Source organism: Lasioglossum baleicum, chromosome 5 (assembly GCF_051020765.1).
Source record: "Lasioglossum baleicum chromosome 5, iyLasBale1, whole genome shotgun sequence".
NCBI classification, from domain to species: domain Eukaryota; kingdom Metazoa; phylum Arthropoda; class Insecta; order Hymenoptera; family Halictidae; genus Lasioglossum; species Lasioglossum baleicum.
The window spans coordinates 5,781,162-5,797,391 of record NC_134933.1 but is presented as its reverse complement, the minus strand read 5'-3'; the positions used below and the strand labels follow the sequence as shown (position 1 = coordinate 5,797,391).

At 42.8% G+C, this 16,230-nt stretch overlaps 1 protein-coding gene across 3 annotated transcripts in view; it reads left to right on the top strand.

The window, feature by feature from the left end:
- Positions 1–16,230, top strand: part of LOC143209172 (neuroligin-1) — a 63,953-nt gene that overhangs the window by 42,967 nt on the left and 4,756 nt on the right. For all 3 annotated transcript variants that reach the window (XM_076424505.1, XM_076424503.1, XM_076424504.1), the window contains exons 4-7: positions 7,115–7,303; positions 9,165–9,421; positions 10,884–11,030; positions 13,600–14,024. In XM_076424505.1, coding sequence (XP_076280620.1) covers positions 7,115–7,303; positions 9,165–9,421; positions 10,884–11,030; positions 13,600–14,024 — 1,018 coding nt within the window. The remainder of the gene's footprint in view (positions 1–7,114; positions 7,304–9,164; positions 9,422–10,883; positions 11,031–13,599; positions 14,025–16,230) is intronic.

The window sequence follows — 16,230 nt, the reverse complement described above, 5'->3', positions numbered from 1 at the left end:
ATAAGAGCCAAAGGGAGGCTCGGCGAGACCTGTTACCGTCTGTCCCACCGATAGGAGCCGCTTCACCAGCTACGCCCTTTTTCCTTTTCAGGATCTTAATGAAAAGCATTCAGAACGCGGGCCTTCAGAGCTAGGCGATATGCATCTAAGTCTCGAGGTGTGGGCAGAATTTTTGCGAAACTCTCGCCATCAGCTGAAATTGCGAATAAAAGAATTTTCTTTCCGTGGGGATCTAGGAAAAAGATCTGCCCGAATAAATGATAAATCAACTGTGAATTTTTCTCTGAATCCCACTGAAAGTAGCTGCTGAGAAAAGAGAGCTCCATGTTTTAATAATTCGAGTAAATGGACAAGAAGCGATTAAAAATCCAGCAAAGTGCAAAGTGAAAACTGCAAAGACATGCACTCTAGTGACAAATGATTTAATCCAGTACGCACCTGATTGACAAGCAAAGAATGCAGCTCGAACGATAAGAGACTTCGCAGATTTCTAGAACGTTCGCAGACTTTTCGCTATCTATTAAAATGGCCAATCATTAGCCGCCGTCACCGACATTCCCGAAGTATTCTTCAATGGGCTTTGCCATTGTGTGCACTCCCATTGTGCTGCTATTGTTGCATATATCCATTGAATTGTTGCATATTTCGCGATACCGCCTCGAACCCGTTAAGCGAGTCAACCAGTCTAGAAAAGGCGCAGACTGCGTCGGTTCCGAATTTGCAAAACTGGGTTACGATTTCGATGATGCGTCTGTCTCTCTGATTATTTAAAATAATAGATATCATCCCTTTGACACCACGGGAAAAATTGATTTGGAAAAATGAGAATTAATCTGAAAAAATAATGGTAATATTTTTACCATCGCGTTACCATTCGTATCTCTGACACCAAGAGGCGAATTAATTTGGCAAATTGAGGGTTAAACGATTTAAATCGCGCATTAATCGGATGCCGGGTTGGCGAGGTTCAATCGGAACAAGAGAAACCGGCCCAGAAGTCGCAGATGATATCGAGCCAAAGCGTAATTTCGCGCGAGGAATGTTTCAACGGAGCAGATACAAGTGACGATCCGGTCCCCTTGTTTTCTGTCCTCTGGCAACCCGATACCGATATCGGCCCTATTCAACCCCGGCTGCTGATTACTCTTTTATCCCGACAACTTCGCGTTTAAAACAAAACCCGCCGATGCCGGGCCGCGGGGAGCACGGAGGGGCCATGGAAATTATGGTTCTCGAACGGAAGCGAGCTCATTTTCCGCAGTTGCGCGATTCAAGTCGAGGCAGAACCGGGATAAAGGAACCAACAGCCGGCAGGTCTGCTAAAATCGTTCGTGTACTCACCAATCGACGCGTTCGCAGTTCTGTACTCCTCGGATCACGACGATTGTACACAAAAAGGCTCGCTGGTTTCATACAATCAATCATTAACTAAAAGACAATCTATTTAAGAAGTGTTTACTCGAGGATCAGATACGAAAATTTATTTTTGTACCAATTAGTCCAAGTTTTGTCTTAATATTTAAATACTTGTTTGATCATGTTATATATCATTGATGTTGTACATGTTGTGAATCTGTATATCTTTTTTTATTAATTTATGGCGATCTGATGACTCGACGGCTGGCTATTTATAGGGAACGCGTGCTATAAAGTGTATTAGCATAATGATCCAGTTTACTTCTCCGAAGGAGATAAAAGCGGGTGCCTAGTAGTGCTTCTGTAATTGTATTAGACGAGCAGAGTGCTGGCGATACTTAATAAAAAGGGCTAATATCGTAATTTCTTTATAAAATAGATACCGGTCTCTATAAATAAAACTATCTATAAATCTATAAATAAAGCATCATTCGATTTGCTACGAAAATCGTCGATCTTCAATCGAGTGTGACATTCACGAGAAAAACCTCGAGTCTCTTTAAAGAACAGAACCTCCACTATTGCAAAATGTGACTAAATTTGAACCTGTTATAATAAGTCAACGAACGAGAATTTATTGTTATAATGTGCTAATGTTATTCAATTTTAATTCATATAAACCAACTTGGTCGCTAACAGTCCTGACATTAATGCAGTAGTTCTCTAACTGAACAATCGTAAACAAACGAAGAAATTCGGAATGGCGAGAATTTCGCCGGAAGCTTGTTAGCGCAATTACCGTCAAGGATCGGGTTCAGCCGGAAGATCGATCACGATCGCTGTCGTGGATCGTCGGTCTCCGGGGGTGAATAGAATTTTCAGGGTGGCCGGGGGTAACCGGACGAAATTAATGGGGTCAGTGAAAAGCGACGAATAGAAAGGCGGATTGAAAAGGGTCCTTCTCGTTACCTTTTTTGTTGGTTGTCGAAGGTAATTGACCCGTCACACAGCGATACGATAACGGGGCATTAATGCGCGGGAGCCGCGCAAGATAGGCGTGCTATAAATTCCGGGTAAATCGAGCGGCAACGTTCGCCCCGTGTTCTCCATTCAGGGCAACCCGTTTTCGCGGGACAATACGCCACTGTTTCGTCCGCTCATGCATCAGGATCTCGAGGCCGTGCACGTGCACAATCTCTCCCGCGTATATCTATTCGCCGACTCGCCCTCGGCGATCGCCGAAGGAATTTTGAATATTGCGCGCCACCCGTTTTTCCTAAGGGGCCGCGCACGCGAAAATGTATCGCCTAAGCGAACGGGAAAAATAGTCTCTCTTCCCTTTGCCACGCGCCACCCACTTTCCTCCCGCAACCTCGTTCCCAAAATTATTTTTTTCCATTTTACTCTCTGCGCCACGCGACGCGCTCGTCTCCGTCGAAATAAACAGCTATCTTTGGCTTTGGGGAAAATATTCTTTCGCATTCATTATTAGAATCTTCATGCGAAATAAATAGGCGAAGTGCAACAAGGAAGAGACAGAAGAATTGAAGGATGTTGTTACATTATATGCAGCATCTCCGGATCATTAAAAGCGAAGATACATTTCCATTCGACTTTACTTTCTTACAATTGACTTTGAGAATTTTATGAAGATCCTCAGTGTAGACATAATTTTCGGAACCATGTTGCGTGGAAAATGGAGAGAAGTCAGTGGCCAGGGTAACATAAAATTTGCCTTATCGACCGGGTGCACGGTAAAACAATCTTTTCTTGTCTGGCTCTTCCCCGCGCAGACAGAGGTTGATGAACAACCTGTAGAACGTTTCGACTCGGTTTCACGATTTCGCTGTCGTTTCCCAGAAGGAGTAGCAGCACGGGATTGTTCCCTTTCCCATTTATTCGAGCGCACCTTTTTCAGCTAGGAGAAAAGCTTCGTAGATAACACGTACACCCTGTATATTATTCTGTTGTCGCAGTTATCGCGGTGGCCAAGGAGAGAGAAAGAGAGAGTGCAAGAGAGAGAGAGAGAGAGAGAGAGAGAGAGGGAGTACACGCCGATGAAAGAGAGTTGTAGAAAAATTCTACGGAACCGCGTGTTGGAAGTTGGAGAAGGATCGAGATATCGTTTCTGTGTTTGAAACAGAGATGGAACAGAGCGGGACAGAGTGGGACAGAGTGGGACAGAGTGAAGCAGAGCAGCGTGGAGCACTGTAACACACAGTTCTCCGGCGGGGCTTGTTTCGTCGCTCCCCTTTGTCCCGGTGGAAGCTGTCTCGCGCGTTCCGTTTGCCGTCGAAGCGAAACAATGCGCCCGCGGCGTTATCCAATATGCCGCAGTCGGTCGATTCGATTTCTTCCTGGTTCTTTTCTGACCCGTTTTCCTCCCCCATTTCCGTCATCAGGCACTGCTGAATTTCGTACGGTTAGGTACGCCGTGTCGCGCACTCGACGCGGCGTACCGCGCGTTTTTCATCGATGCCGTTTCTCTCTCTCTCTCTCTCTCCCCCTCTCTCTCTCTCGTTCAGACACGTGCGCTGCGACTGAACGAGCTACAACGATCTCTCCGCGATCCAATTGCAATCCGCGACGGCTGCTACATTCGTCTCTTTAATCGGATATCTATCACCGTGTTCGCGGTTTTTTTCTTTACCGTGCCGCTGCTCCGTATTTCCAATCAGGTGTTGATTTCGAAAAATTGCTAATGGTTTGACCCTCGGAAATAGACTGTGGTTCTTTGACAGAATGATACTAATGATATACAGGGTATGGCCGGACGGGTGGTACAACCGAGCAGGGGGTGATACTACAGTAAATTTTCTATAGACGCGAAGGCCGTGGGGGGATTTCTTCGCATCTATCGCATATGGGGATCTATTTTTTGAGCTCCAAAGGCCGAGCCGAATGTAGAGAAGGATCCAAAGGACAACGCGTGTAAAGAGAGACCACGGCAACTGTCGATGCGACGGCAACTGTCCGCGTCACTTTCTTTCTGATGCGCTGTCCTCCCTTGCGTTCGAAACTCTCATCATCGATTAAACCACTAAATACAGTTGAAATTATATCGTGTTTGGTATCATTTTGCATTAGAAAAATGCCAGGAATATGTTGCTGAAAGTTCCATAAAAAAATAATGAAAAATAAAGAAGATTAAATATTGGTGTTACATTGTGATGACGCACGGGCGTTTGAACTGTGCCGACGACTACGACTCTCCGCGTGGCGTTAGTAGTGGTTTACACCGATATACCGAGCCGAGATCGGATTACTAAGTTGGGGGGGAGATTTTTTCGCATCTATCGTACAAAAATTTTCGAGTCTATAGAACATTTACTGTACATATAAAAATAAGTCGAAAAAAGGAGTGAAATTTTTTCGTTTGACGCTGCGTTTTCGAGAAAATCGAGTTTAAAGTTCCGCCAGGTTCGTTTGCTTTAATATATGCACAAAGTAGAATTGGTTGATCATGGACAGACGCGTCAGACGATTCCTATGCAACAGCACGTGTATTCGCTGCATTTTCAAACTCGACTTTCTCGAAAACGAATCGTCAAACAAAAAACTGTTATTCCTTTTTTTCGACTTATTTTTACATGTAGTATCAATCCCTGCTCGGTTGTACCACCCGTCCGGCCACAGCCTGTATAATATTAATTTTATTATCACATTATACAAGGCAGTAGTAATTTTTGATACTTTTTAATTGTATTGTAAGAGGCTGTAGCAATTTTTTCGTACGGGATGTTAGTCGCAATCGGCGACGGCTGCTACATTCCCTTTAATCGCGTATCCACCGCCGTGTTCACCATTTTTTTCTCTTTGCTATGACGTTGCACCCTGTTTCCACTAGGGGATGCTGGCTGGGTGAAACTCAGTTTGATTTGCATTGAAAAAAGTGCTGAAGGTAGTTCAAATATTAACTAACATCAAGCACACACATTTCTATAATATCTCTGTAAGGTGATTTTTAATTGAACAAGTATTCGCTAGTGGATTGAGTAATAAATGATTAATCTTGTGTTTGATTTGCATTTAAAAAAGTGCTAAAGGTAGTTCAAATATTAACTAACATCGAGTACACACATTTCTATAATATGTCTGTAAGTTGGTTTTTAATTGAACATGTATTCGCAAGTGAATTGAGTAATAAATGATTAATCTTGTTTGTATCGCATTTCAAGCCGCGGTGCATAAAGCGAAGGATCGATAAAACGTTAAGCTTAAATCAACTGTAGTTTAATATAAAACACACTCAATTTATTATGGAACGCAGCAATATATAATTTAGTGAAAGGAATGTCGGACGCGTTGTTAAACAAAGTACGTGTATAATACCCGATGGCAGGAAATCAATATTAGCAAGGCATTTGACGGTATTAATGGGATATTTCGACGATTTTAATAAATGAAGGCTTGATAGGGAGAGAGAAGAGAGGGGGGGAAGAGAGGGTGTATAATAGAATGGGTGGGGGAATTTGCATTTTTATTGGAAAGTTCTCCGTATCAGCAATCAGTTCGGAATTTCACCGCAAAGTACGTCGAGCAATATCCTCGCGTAACTCATGCTTCAAAGTTTCTGATTGCTGTCTGTGAATAACCTTGACTGAGAGGTTCGACATGCCGACGCCGGCTTAAATTTAATGAAACGGGGGATCAGCTTTGAGTAATTACGGAGACGCCTCTCCGTAACATAATTAAATGTATAATAAATGCTGGCCGCCAATTACGCTCTCATAATGAAATCAATATCTTCTCGAGGTAGAAAAAATATTCAGCGAGCACGATATTGAATAAACATCGCGAGACGTGTGTGTGCGTAGGTAACCAATTTTTTAACCGTTTCGTACGAAGTAATAACGTTACGTTATAAATATATTTTTTGATCAAATTTTTTGCTACAACAGGATATGGTAGCAATAAATTTCAGTCGTGTTACAGGGAGAGGCAATCTTTTGAGTAAACGGGTTCCTACCAATTTCTTGATTGCGTTACACCAGGCAAAAGCAATTTTTTATCGCGTTGGACGACGCGGTGTGAATTTTTCCGACGCATTACATGGTACGGCAATAATTTGCTTTGCTGTGGTACAAGTTGATATCAATCACTTTAATGCATTATACAGTACAGTGGCAATTTTTTATTTGTATTATGAAGATTAGCAATTTATGTGTGCGTGGAGGCAGTAGCGGTGTTTAATCGCGTTTCACAAGGCACTAGTAATTTTTTGATATTTTTGTTCAGTATTCTACGGTAGCCATTCCTTCAGTTACGCGGACAATGCAAGTTTTCCATCGCGATGTGTCAATATTTTTACTGCGTCAACTGGATCTGTAGCAATTTTTTAATCGCCTTACACGGAACAGTCGCAATTTTCTGTTGTCCCAGTGTAACAATTTTTTCAACGCTCTCTGTGGAGGAAAAAATTTATTTGCACAGACTGTCGCGATACAATAAATACATAAATTCTCTTCGCGGACGTGCTCCTTCCCTTGTTTCGAGGGGCAGAGCTCGCGGAGATCTCAAAAGATTTAGGTGCTCCCGAACTCTCTGGTTTTAATTCAACTCCGCCAAGGTCGACAGGGGGGTGGAAGCTTTTTGAGTTATTGCTCGAAAGAGATTGCCGCGTCCATCGGTTTTATAGCCGTCGCCGTAAATTTCTTGTTCTAAGGGAGGGAAACAACTGTTTAATTCCCATCGGGGATCGAGCGCGCCGGCAATTTAACCGAACGGACACGTACTAATCCGTCGAAATTGGTTGCAGGCTTTCTTAAAACCGGCCCGAAGACGAGCGCGCAGGGAAATTACGGCCTGATGGATCTGGTGGCAGGGCTGCATTGGTTGCACGAGAATCTCGGTGCATTCGGCGGCGACCCCCATAATGTGACGCTCTTTGGCCACGGAACCGGCGCCGCGCTCGCCAATTTTTTAGCCGCCTCGCCCATGGCAAAAGGTAAACTGGATATCTTCTGTCCGCGCCTCGCCCACGCTTCCCGTCATTCATCGCGCCCCATTCCACGATAGCCCGACTATCCGAAAAAAATAGGAGAAAAAAACATAGAGAAACATCGGGAACCGGTAGACGCGCAGACGCTGGAAATCCGCAGTGTTTAATTCGCGAATCGGAAGAGTCACGGAGCTCGTTTGTGAATAGCATTGTAGAAGAAACGGAAAATTTATTCATGATGCATATTTTTTATGTCTGTGCGAAAAGTAAATCTAGTTAACCCCTTAAAGTAACTTAAGTTTTAATTAGTTAATAATAATTATTATTAAATTTAACATTTAAAATTTTATTAACTATTACAATTTTTAAATTAATTAAAAAATTTATATGAATTTCATATTTATTTAATGAAACAGAAAATTAAGGGATTTTTACTCAGGTAATAATTATCTTTCAAAGTAAAATAATAATAACTTGTTTGATGCATTAAAAACACTAAATAATAAAAAGAGGTTTTTTGAGGTTAAAAAATTATGAAAAATTAATTTTATATAAAAATTTTATTAAAAGTGAATAATATATCTTGGGGTTATTAATTATAATTTATATAAAATTTAATATTATTTAAATATTAATATGAAAATGTATGTATCTAATATTATTTGAGGGAGTAATATTATTTATAGAAATTTTATAGAATTTAGAAATATCATTAAATTAATATGAAAATTTATGTATCTAATATCATTTGAGGGGGTAATATTATTTATTACTAACCCCTTCGCCGTAACATTTTCTTTACAGTTACAGTGATTGGAACGTCTTTACGGGAAAATAAAATTTATATTTTTTGTATGGCTACACTATTATTTTAATGCTTAGATATTGATCGCGAACGAATTAAATTGGATGTCATCTAAAAAGAAACGCGTAACATTCATATTTGTTAGACTCCGATGAAATCTCCATCACGACTCTGATTCATTAAAATACGGCAAGGGCTCCAGTGAAAAGCTTAGAAGAATGTCAGAATGTTGATCATTTTTATTTTGCATAAAAATCCGCAGTCTAGTGACGTCGCTAGAAGGATCTTGAGGGTTCCGGTGATTTTGGTAGCCATTTTCGAGTGTCTCGCGTGGCTAGCCGAAGTCGAAGGTGTCAGGACACGTGCGGTCGAGGGGATGTTCCTCGAGAACGACGATGCCGCCACCGTCTCCGTCGTCGACAGCCACTAGAGACCTTAACAAGCTTCCTCGAGAGTGTAGCCTTCTCTAACCTCGCGACAGACAATAAGGGAAACAGACCGGGGATGCAGAGGATGCAGAGGACGCAGGGTTTGAACCGAGCCGAAGGGGGAAGGCTCTTGTGCCGCGTTTTTTAGATTGCACCTCCATTCCACTAACGAACCCACCTCGTGTCGTCCTTAATGCCTTTCCACAATGCGTTTTAACCTCTCACCCTTCTGCTCGGATTCGCCCCTAATGCTGGCCCTCTTCGCCACGAGTATTCTCGTTGCAAGGTGACGAGCTGAAAATCCTCACGACACACGCGAAAACCACCCTGTTGTTCCGTGTTTCAGAGTTCGTTTTGCGACAACTGTGATTTCCATTGAAAACCGGTTGTTATGTCTTTTAAACCGGATGGAAATTCTGGATTGTTGACGTTCGTGCAAATAGCGATCTGTCCTAATCATTAGTTTATAATCAATTTTATTATAATGAAAATAGCCAGTCAGAGTTTTAAAAACGGGGATGTTTGTATGAATTCTTGTGTTGATTTGCGTCTCCCCGATCTACCCAACACAATTAAATTTTCAAATGGCTTTAGTTGTGAAAGTGATTTTGATTGTGTCTGTTGAATGTTGCAGAGCTGGTCAAGAGGGTGGTTTTATTAGGTGGCTCGGCGTTATCACCCTGGGCGATCCAACGAGACCCGTTGACGGTGAAACGTAACGTCGGCGAGCAGACTGGGTGTCCTGGTGACGTCGAGGTTGATGACATCGCGCCGTGCCTTCGTTTGAGAAACCTGGAGGAGCTTCTCGCGGTGCGATTGGAACCGCCGAGATTCACATCCGGGTTTGCTCCATTCATGGATGGAGCGGTCATGCCTCAGCCAGTTAATCAGGTATTGGAGATTCTCCAGTCTACTTGAATCACAGTAATGTCTCCTAAAGTTGAAAACAGTCTATTCAACTTAATATCAATTCAATTTAGCCCCTCGGGGACGACGTCTAACAATGGTTAGGCGCCAATGTGTACTTCTGCATCAATGTTCGTTTTCTAGAATTTCAAGGTAGAATCAGTCCTTGAAATGAATACCTACAATTTTGATTTTGCGTCAAAATCCACAGTCTACAAATTAAATAAATATGTACACAATTGTAATTCGAAAGAAGCCACTTGCAATCAGGACTTACAGAATTCGCTTTCTAGAATTTCAAGCTGGAATTTGTCCTTGAAATGAATGCCTACAATTTTGATTTTGCGTCAAAATCCACAGTCTACAAATTAAATAAATGTACAAAACTGTAATTGAAAAGAAGCCACTTGCAGTCAGGACTTACAGAATTCGCTTTCTAGAATTTCAAGCTGGAATTTGTCCTTGAAATGAAAGCCTACAATTTTGATTTTGCGTCAAAATCCACAGTCTACAAATTAAATAAATGTACAGAACTGTAATTGAAAAGAAGCCACTTGCAGTCAGGACTTACAGAATTCGCTTTCTAGAATTTCAAGCTGGAATTTGTCCTTGAAATGAATGCCTACAATTTTGATTTTGCGTAAAAAAATCCACAGTCTACAAATTAAATAAATGTACACAACTGCAATTGGAAGCCACTTGCAGTCAGGACTTGCAGAATCGATCGAATACAAGTATTCAAAGCAATTCCAGTTGATTGTGTGTCTATAGTTAACAATTTCAGCATCACGCCCGAGGATTAAAGATTCCGTTTGATCAAGCTTTCGTCTCACGCTTGCACAAAACGATTCGATGCATTCCTGGCGAAAAACTCGCAAGTTGCATCCGTGCTGTGTCGAACACTGAGTCGACGGGTAAGCGATGAGCTTGTTAATTGAACTGACAACTGGCTGACAGATGTCGAACACGCGGATCCGGTATTAAGTCTCCTTTCCTTTTCGTAGTTACCGTTAATCATCACACCCCCGTCGCCGAACGAACACGCGTATCTCTTTCCCAGTTTTTTTCCCGCGAGAGCCGATCAGCCGGCATATCGTCGAGCAGAATCGCATGTCGGCGAACTTTTAATTAAAAGCCATAAAGTATACCGGCGCTGTAATTGCAATTACCGCGCAGTTTCGCAATCGTAGCTCGCTCGAAATCGATAGTTGTCGGAAGTTCTTCTTACGTCGACTTAATTGCACGGCAGCAGGAGTCGGTGCATTAACGGGAGCCAGCTCATGTAACTGAGAATTATGCGATTTTTCGGAATTTTCCTCGAGGGCATGGTTAATACACGTCTCAGCAAGTAGAACAACAATTTTAATGAATGTACGATCAAGTTTTAGTTGAGGATGTGCAAGCTAGTGGATGAGTCAGGGAGATTTTTTGTTATTTTCTCAAATAGAATTTCCAGCCGACTGCTTCATCCTCGGGCCTGATGCCCCTGATGCCAGGGCCCGGCACAGAATTTGCCAGCTTCGACGGCAGAGACTTGCTGCTCGGCCTCACGTCCGAGGAAGCCTGGGTGAACCTCACCGACGACGATATACAGGTAAGCGACACGCCACCGACTCGCAACTAGGTCGGCCGAGTTTTATTTAGTTTAACGGCACCCTGCACCATCTTCCTACCTTCGAATACCCTCCCCTATAACTTATTTACTTCCATCGGAGTTCCTTCAATTTTCAATTAAAAGTTCGGGACGCGAGCTACCCGCTCCACCCGCATTGTGCGCGAATTAGTCCACGATTTTCACGGAAATATTAAAGTTTTCGGGCTTCGATCACTCCAAAAATATCGCAATGAAATTATAAAAATTGTCAAAACTGTGAGAAAACTTAAACTCGATTTTTTCGAAAAATACTGACACGATTGCTTTGAATTTTTATTTATTTACATTTTTCTCGAGGAATGGTAAAAATCAAACTGGATTTCTTTGCATCGTCACTTTAAACTGATTTTTAAATGACAACATGGCGCTTCGATACTATATGTCTATTTTAATGCAACGTTGCTTTTATTAACAGAGTTATCGTATTTTATCTTGTTTAAAATCGAAGTTCGAGTTTTAATTAAAAATTCCACGCTTCTGGCGCGATGACAGCGGCACGGTTTCCATTTTCAAATTACTAGAAATTATTTCGAAGCTCCGCAGCACTGTGTGCCACCAGGTTTTAGAGTGGAAGCCTGTTAGTTGTGCCAGCGATGCTAGTTGGGGCGCAAAGGGTCAATAAAGACTGGAAATTTAACGAGACACAGGCACGGCCTGTACCGGGGGGTCCGTCGCAGTGATAATTGACACAAGCCCAGTAAATTACTAATTACTAAACTCTATGGTGGAAAACGCGGCTATCGATTCCGGTAGCGGACATTATCAGCGATACGATGGTCACGGTAGTCAGACATCTTGTGAACCGTGTTTCCGAGGCTCCTTGACAATTTGATAATAATCGGACGTCCCGTGATTCTGGCCGAATTGTTCATTTACATATGTCGGCTAGTTATGATTGGGAACGCAATCGACTCCAATTTCCACTAATTAGCGTCTGTCCGACAGCTATCTCCAATCGATAGACACATTCGGTGTGCACCCACATAGTGATTGTCGCTGGTAGTCGCGTCTTCGTGCTTAAAATAAAAATTGTCTGCATCAAAAGATGATCGAGGTTCCACTGTAGCGTGGATTAAACGAGTAAACGTGACTCAAATTCTGCCGCGTTTGCTATCATTTTTATCAGACCATACAATCGCAAATATTAACGAATCGTAAACATTGGTAAAAAGCTTGGCTTTTTCTCCCAGTTCCTCTTTGCGTTCCTTTCGTAGTATGAACTTACGGATGATGTTCGGCGTCGACCGACGGTCGGAGGCGCCTGGCTGGAACCGCTCAGAAGTGAGCGCGCGAGGAAGGCAATGAAAACGATCGTGAGAATGAGAGAGAGAGCTTGAGTTCAGAGTGGAGTTCACACTGCACTTTATTCGAAATTGTAGATATTAAGGGGGCCGGCGCGGCCGTGCAAGAGTGTGTGGGCACACGCACACATCGCTAAATTCGCATACACGTATATGCAATTACAAGGTTTACGACTTTTCGAAATTACGCTTCAGCATTGCAAGGAGTAGTTCAGAATTGGTCAATTATGATTCCTAAAAGTCAGATACAGATCGGTACGGTGCCCAAAATGCATATTTTTACGTTATAGAGGAATAATTTGTAATATTCGGCGGAGACAAATAACAATACGGCCTGTCACAAACGACAATACAGCACCTCGAGGTTCCGAAATTTTGCACTAGTAGCATGACAATCTGGTTCCGAAATTTGACGGCTGGACGTGATAAGGTTGCCCCGAGACCCCCACATTGCCAGTGCGTCAACACCGTGCATCCTAGTTTAGGTAATATCTTCTTTCAATTCTTTCTACTCTAAATTCATTCCATTCGCGACAATTACACAATTGTAATACGAATTCCTATAATCAGAATATATTTGTGTTCTTTGATAATTAACACAAATTCCTTTAAATCCATAATTATTGTCCAATATCCTAATCGAGTAATTGAACGTCCCCACACGATACCATCTTACCGCTCGGATTGTATCAATTAAATTATACTAGGCTTACCAACTATCCTAGCGACTCCCTGATTTCACATCAGGTTCGTTCGCGACATTCCAATTGTCGAAACAGAAATTTATCCAACCTAGTGGCTCCCCAATTTCGCATTTGGTTCATCCATGAAAACTACACTATCCTAGCGGCTCCCAAATTTCGCATTGGTTTCGTCTGCGCGTTGCTCCATTTCTAGAGGCTCCCTGACTTCGCGTCAGGTTCGTCCTCGCTGCCCATAATCCTAGCGGCTCCCCAATTTCGCATTGGATTCGTTCGCGTATCTTAACTAACAAATTGATACCATATTCCTAGGGTAACAATCCCTCGCCGGTCACTCGTGCTGCTCGCGGCCCCGGCTCGTAACATTACTAACGTACACCTTTTTTCCACTTAACTTCATGCCACTGACTTCTTCCCCGAAGGTTTTTACGTAAACATTGGTCAAATTGAGGAATCGTAGCAGAAAGAAGATAAGTAACGAAGGTTTTTCCGTTGATGTGATTACAGAATGGCTTGAACGAGACCAGGAGGGATCGCATTCTCCGCACCTACGTGCGCAACACCTATCGCTACCACCTGCACGAGATCTATTCTACCCTGCGGAACGAGTACACGGACTGGGAGAGGGGCGAGCTGAGTCCAACAGCGATCTGCGAGGGCCTATTGGATCTGTTGGGGGACGGACAGGTCGCGGCTCCTCTCCTTAGGTTGGCGCTGCTGCATTCAGTTGCCGGGGGCCGAGGTTACTTCCTGCACTTTCAGCTCGGGAATCGACCCAGCCAGAAGGGCGAGGAGATCCCCTATCTCCTGGGGATACCTCTTCTCCGCGGAGAGGTGGTGTCCGTTTTGTTCGCCTCGATCAACTACACTTCGGCCGATGAGAACCTGTCCAAACTGTTGGTCCACTACTTGGCGAACTTCGTGAAACGCGGGTGAGTATGTCCCACTTCTATCTCTCTCTGCCTCCTTCCCTCTCTCTCTTCTGGCGACTGCGTCGCTTTTTCGTTCGAGACGGAATTACGTTTCTGTTGTTCCGTCGGAGACCGTGGAACTTCGGGTATCCTTGGAAATTGGATCTGCTCGACCGTATGAACCAGTACTCGTCGCAGAGCTATCGGCCCGGCAAGAATCTCATAGGAAAATCGAGTGTCCTGCTCGGTGTGGATGATGGAACATTTTTCCAATTTTTATATGCTGCTTTACGCAACGTATCAGATGATCATCCGCCATTTTCATCCGCGTCTGTTCCTTGATTCACACATTTTTTGCTCGCTCTGGAAAAGTGGTACGTTTTACTCCACTCGTTCGTGTCTCGGATTTTTTGTTTGCTTTTGAATTCGCTGTTTGGAAATTGCTTTCAAAATTAGCAGAATCGATATTTGCAAAGTTAAATAAAAATTACGAAAGCTATTTACATATCTGTCCACCATATTGATTGACAGACTCGTTTCGGTCCAATTCGGACCAAGGGTTGATTATCGGTTTCGTCGGTTGACAAAGTCAACACAGCCCATTTGTAGCCGACATAAAACATTTGTACCTCCGTCGATATTAGTCTGCAGTTATCGAGTCGGATTTTTACGGTCACAAATCACGAATAACGAATCTAATTGGATTAACAGTTGAGTTGATTAGTCTGCCAGGCCAGTGCGCAACGCAATTTCCATGCAAATACATCGGGATAGTCCAGTTATTAACTCGGACAATTGAACTTCGAATAGAGCTGCCACCGTGTCCTCGATTGTCCGAATTTCGCTTTTTTTTTTTGCAAAGTTTCCCATGATAACCTGAAAATCGATCGCGCAAAGAATGCATCATTTTTACAAGCAACAACGCGGTAAAACCTGTTGCTTCCACGTTTTATTTTTAATTTCGGCCGAGTCAGCAATCTACACACACGAGAACCTAGTTTCTAGATTACCAGAACGGTCGATTATATTTTTTTGTTCGATTTGAGGAAATTTCGTGAGTGGAGAATCACGTTCCTGACGGACCGTTAACGTCTTAATTAACATCGTTGGCTCCCGTATCGCGCGGCCTCGCGCGAACAAGTTTAAACATTCGTTCGCTGGGCAACTTTTCGAATTACGGGGAAGTTCGTCTACCGAACAATCTACAATGAAAGTAGTCGGCGGACTGGTCAACTTGATTTCCGGAAGTTTGGACGCAGGAAACTTGGCGAATCGACAACTTCTTGGGACTTCGCGTAGCAGGTGTTCTTCTGCGGAACGCGGACGGAACGGGAATCGCGGAAAATTGAGACACTGCCACCAGGGATTCGGATAACGAAGTCACCGAGCTGTCTTAGTGAACCTCGAACTTACCTGTAACACGACGATCAGTCACGTCCCTCGAATTTCCTTTACATCCTAGCATTATTCAAATAACTGCGTCCTGTCCGGAAAAATTACACGATGCATCAAGGTGACGAAGACATGTCCTCAAACTTTACTAACACAGTTCTTCTGGAGTCTGGACGAAATATGGAAATGTTTTAAACGAATTATATCAGAGAAACTCATCGAATAGATTTACTGGATTTACTTAAATCGCGCATTCTCCAAGATATCAAGGTCATTTTGAATTTTGTCAAGCTCCATGTTCATTTTCTGTAGTGAAATGTTCTTAATTCGACTGATTTTCCAAAATTACAATTTTCAAGAGCCATTTCTTTCTTTACAATACATTTCATTTACCTGTTTCTGAAGTGCATATAAATCACGCAGTATAATAATTTAAGACAGTTCGTGTCCTCAAAAGTGCTGTGATACGGTTTCCGCAGTTTAGTCAGACAAATAGAGTACGCATGTCCTTGGTCAGACAAGTAGCTTTCGCCAAGGAATTTTTAAATGAACTTCTTGAATGAAAACCGTAGAAAATCTGACGAAACGCAATTTTCTCGGGATTACAAGGAACGCACCTATATTAATCAGAATGCACACTCTATGGCTGCAGTAATTAATTAAATATGCTGAATTTAATTACCGGGTGTGTAGGAAGGATTGGAATTTTTCTTAATTAAGGGCCGAGGTTCCAATCTTCGCGTATCTCGCATCGTCCCAGATTTCTTGGCGTTCGACTCGGGCGGAATCGATGTTTCGCTCTTTGTTCTCGCTTCTTCTCGTATATTTCTTGATC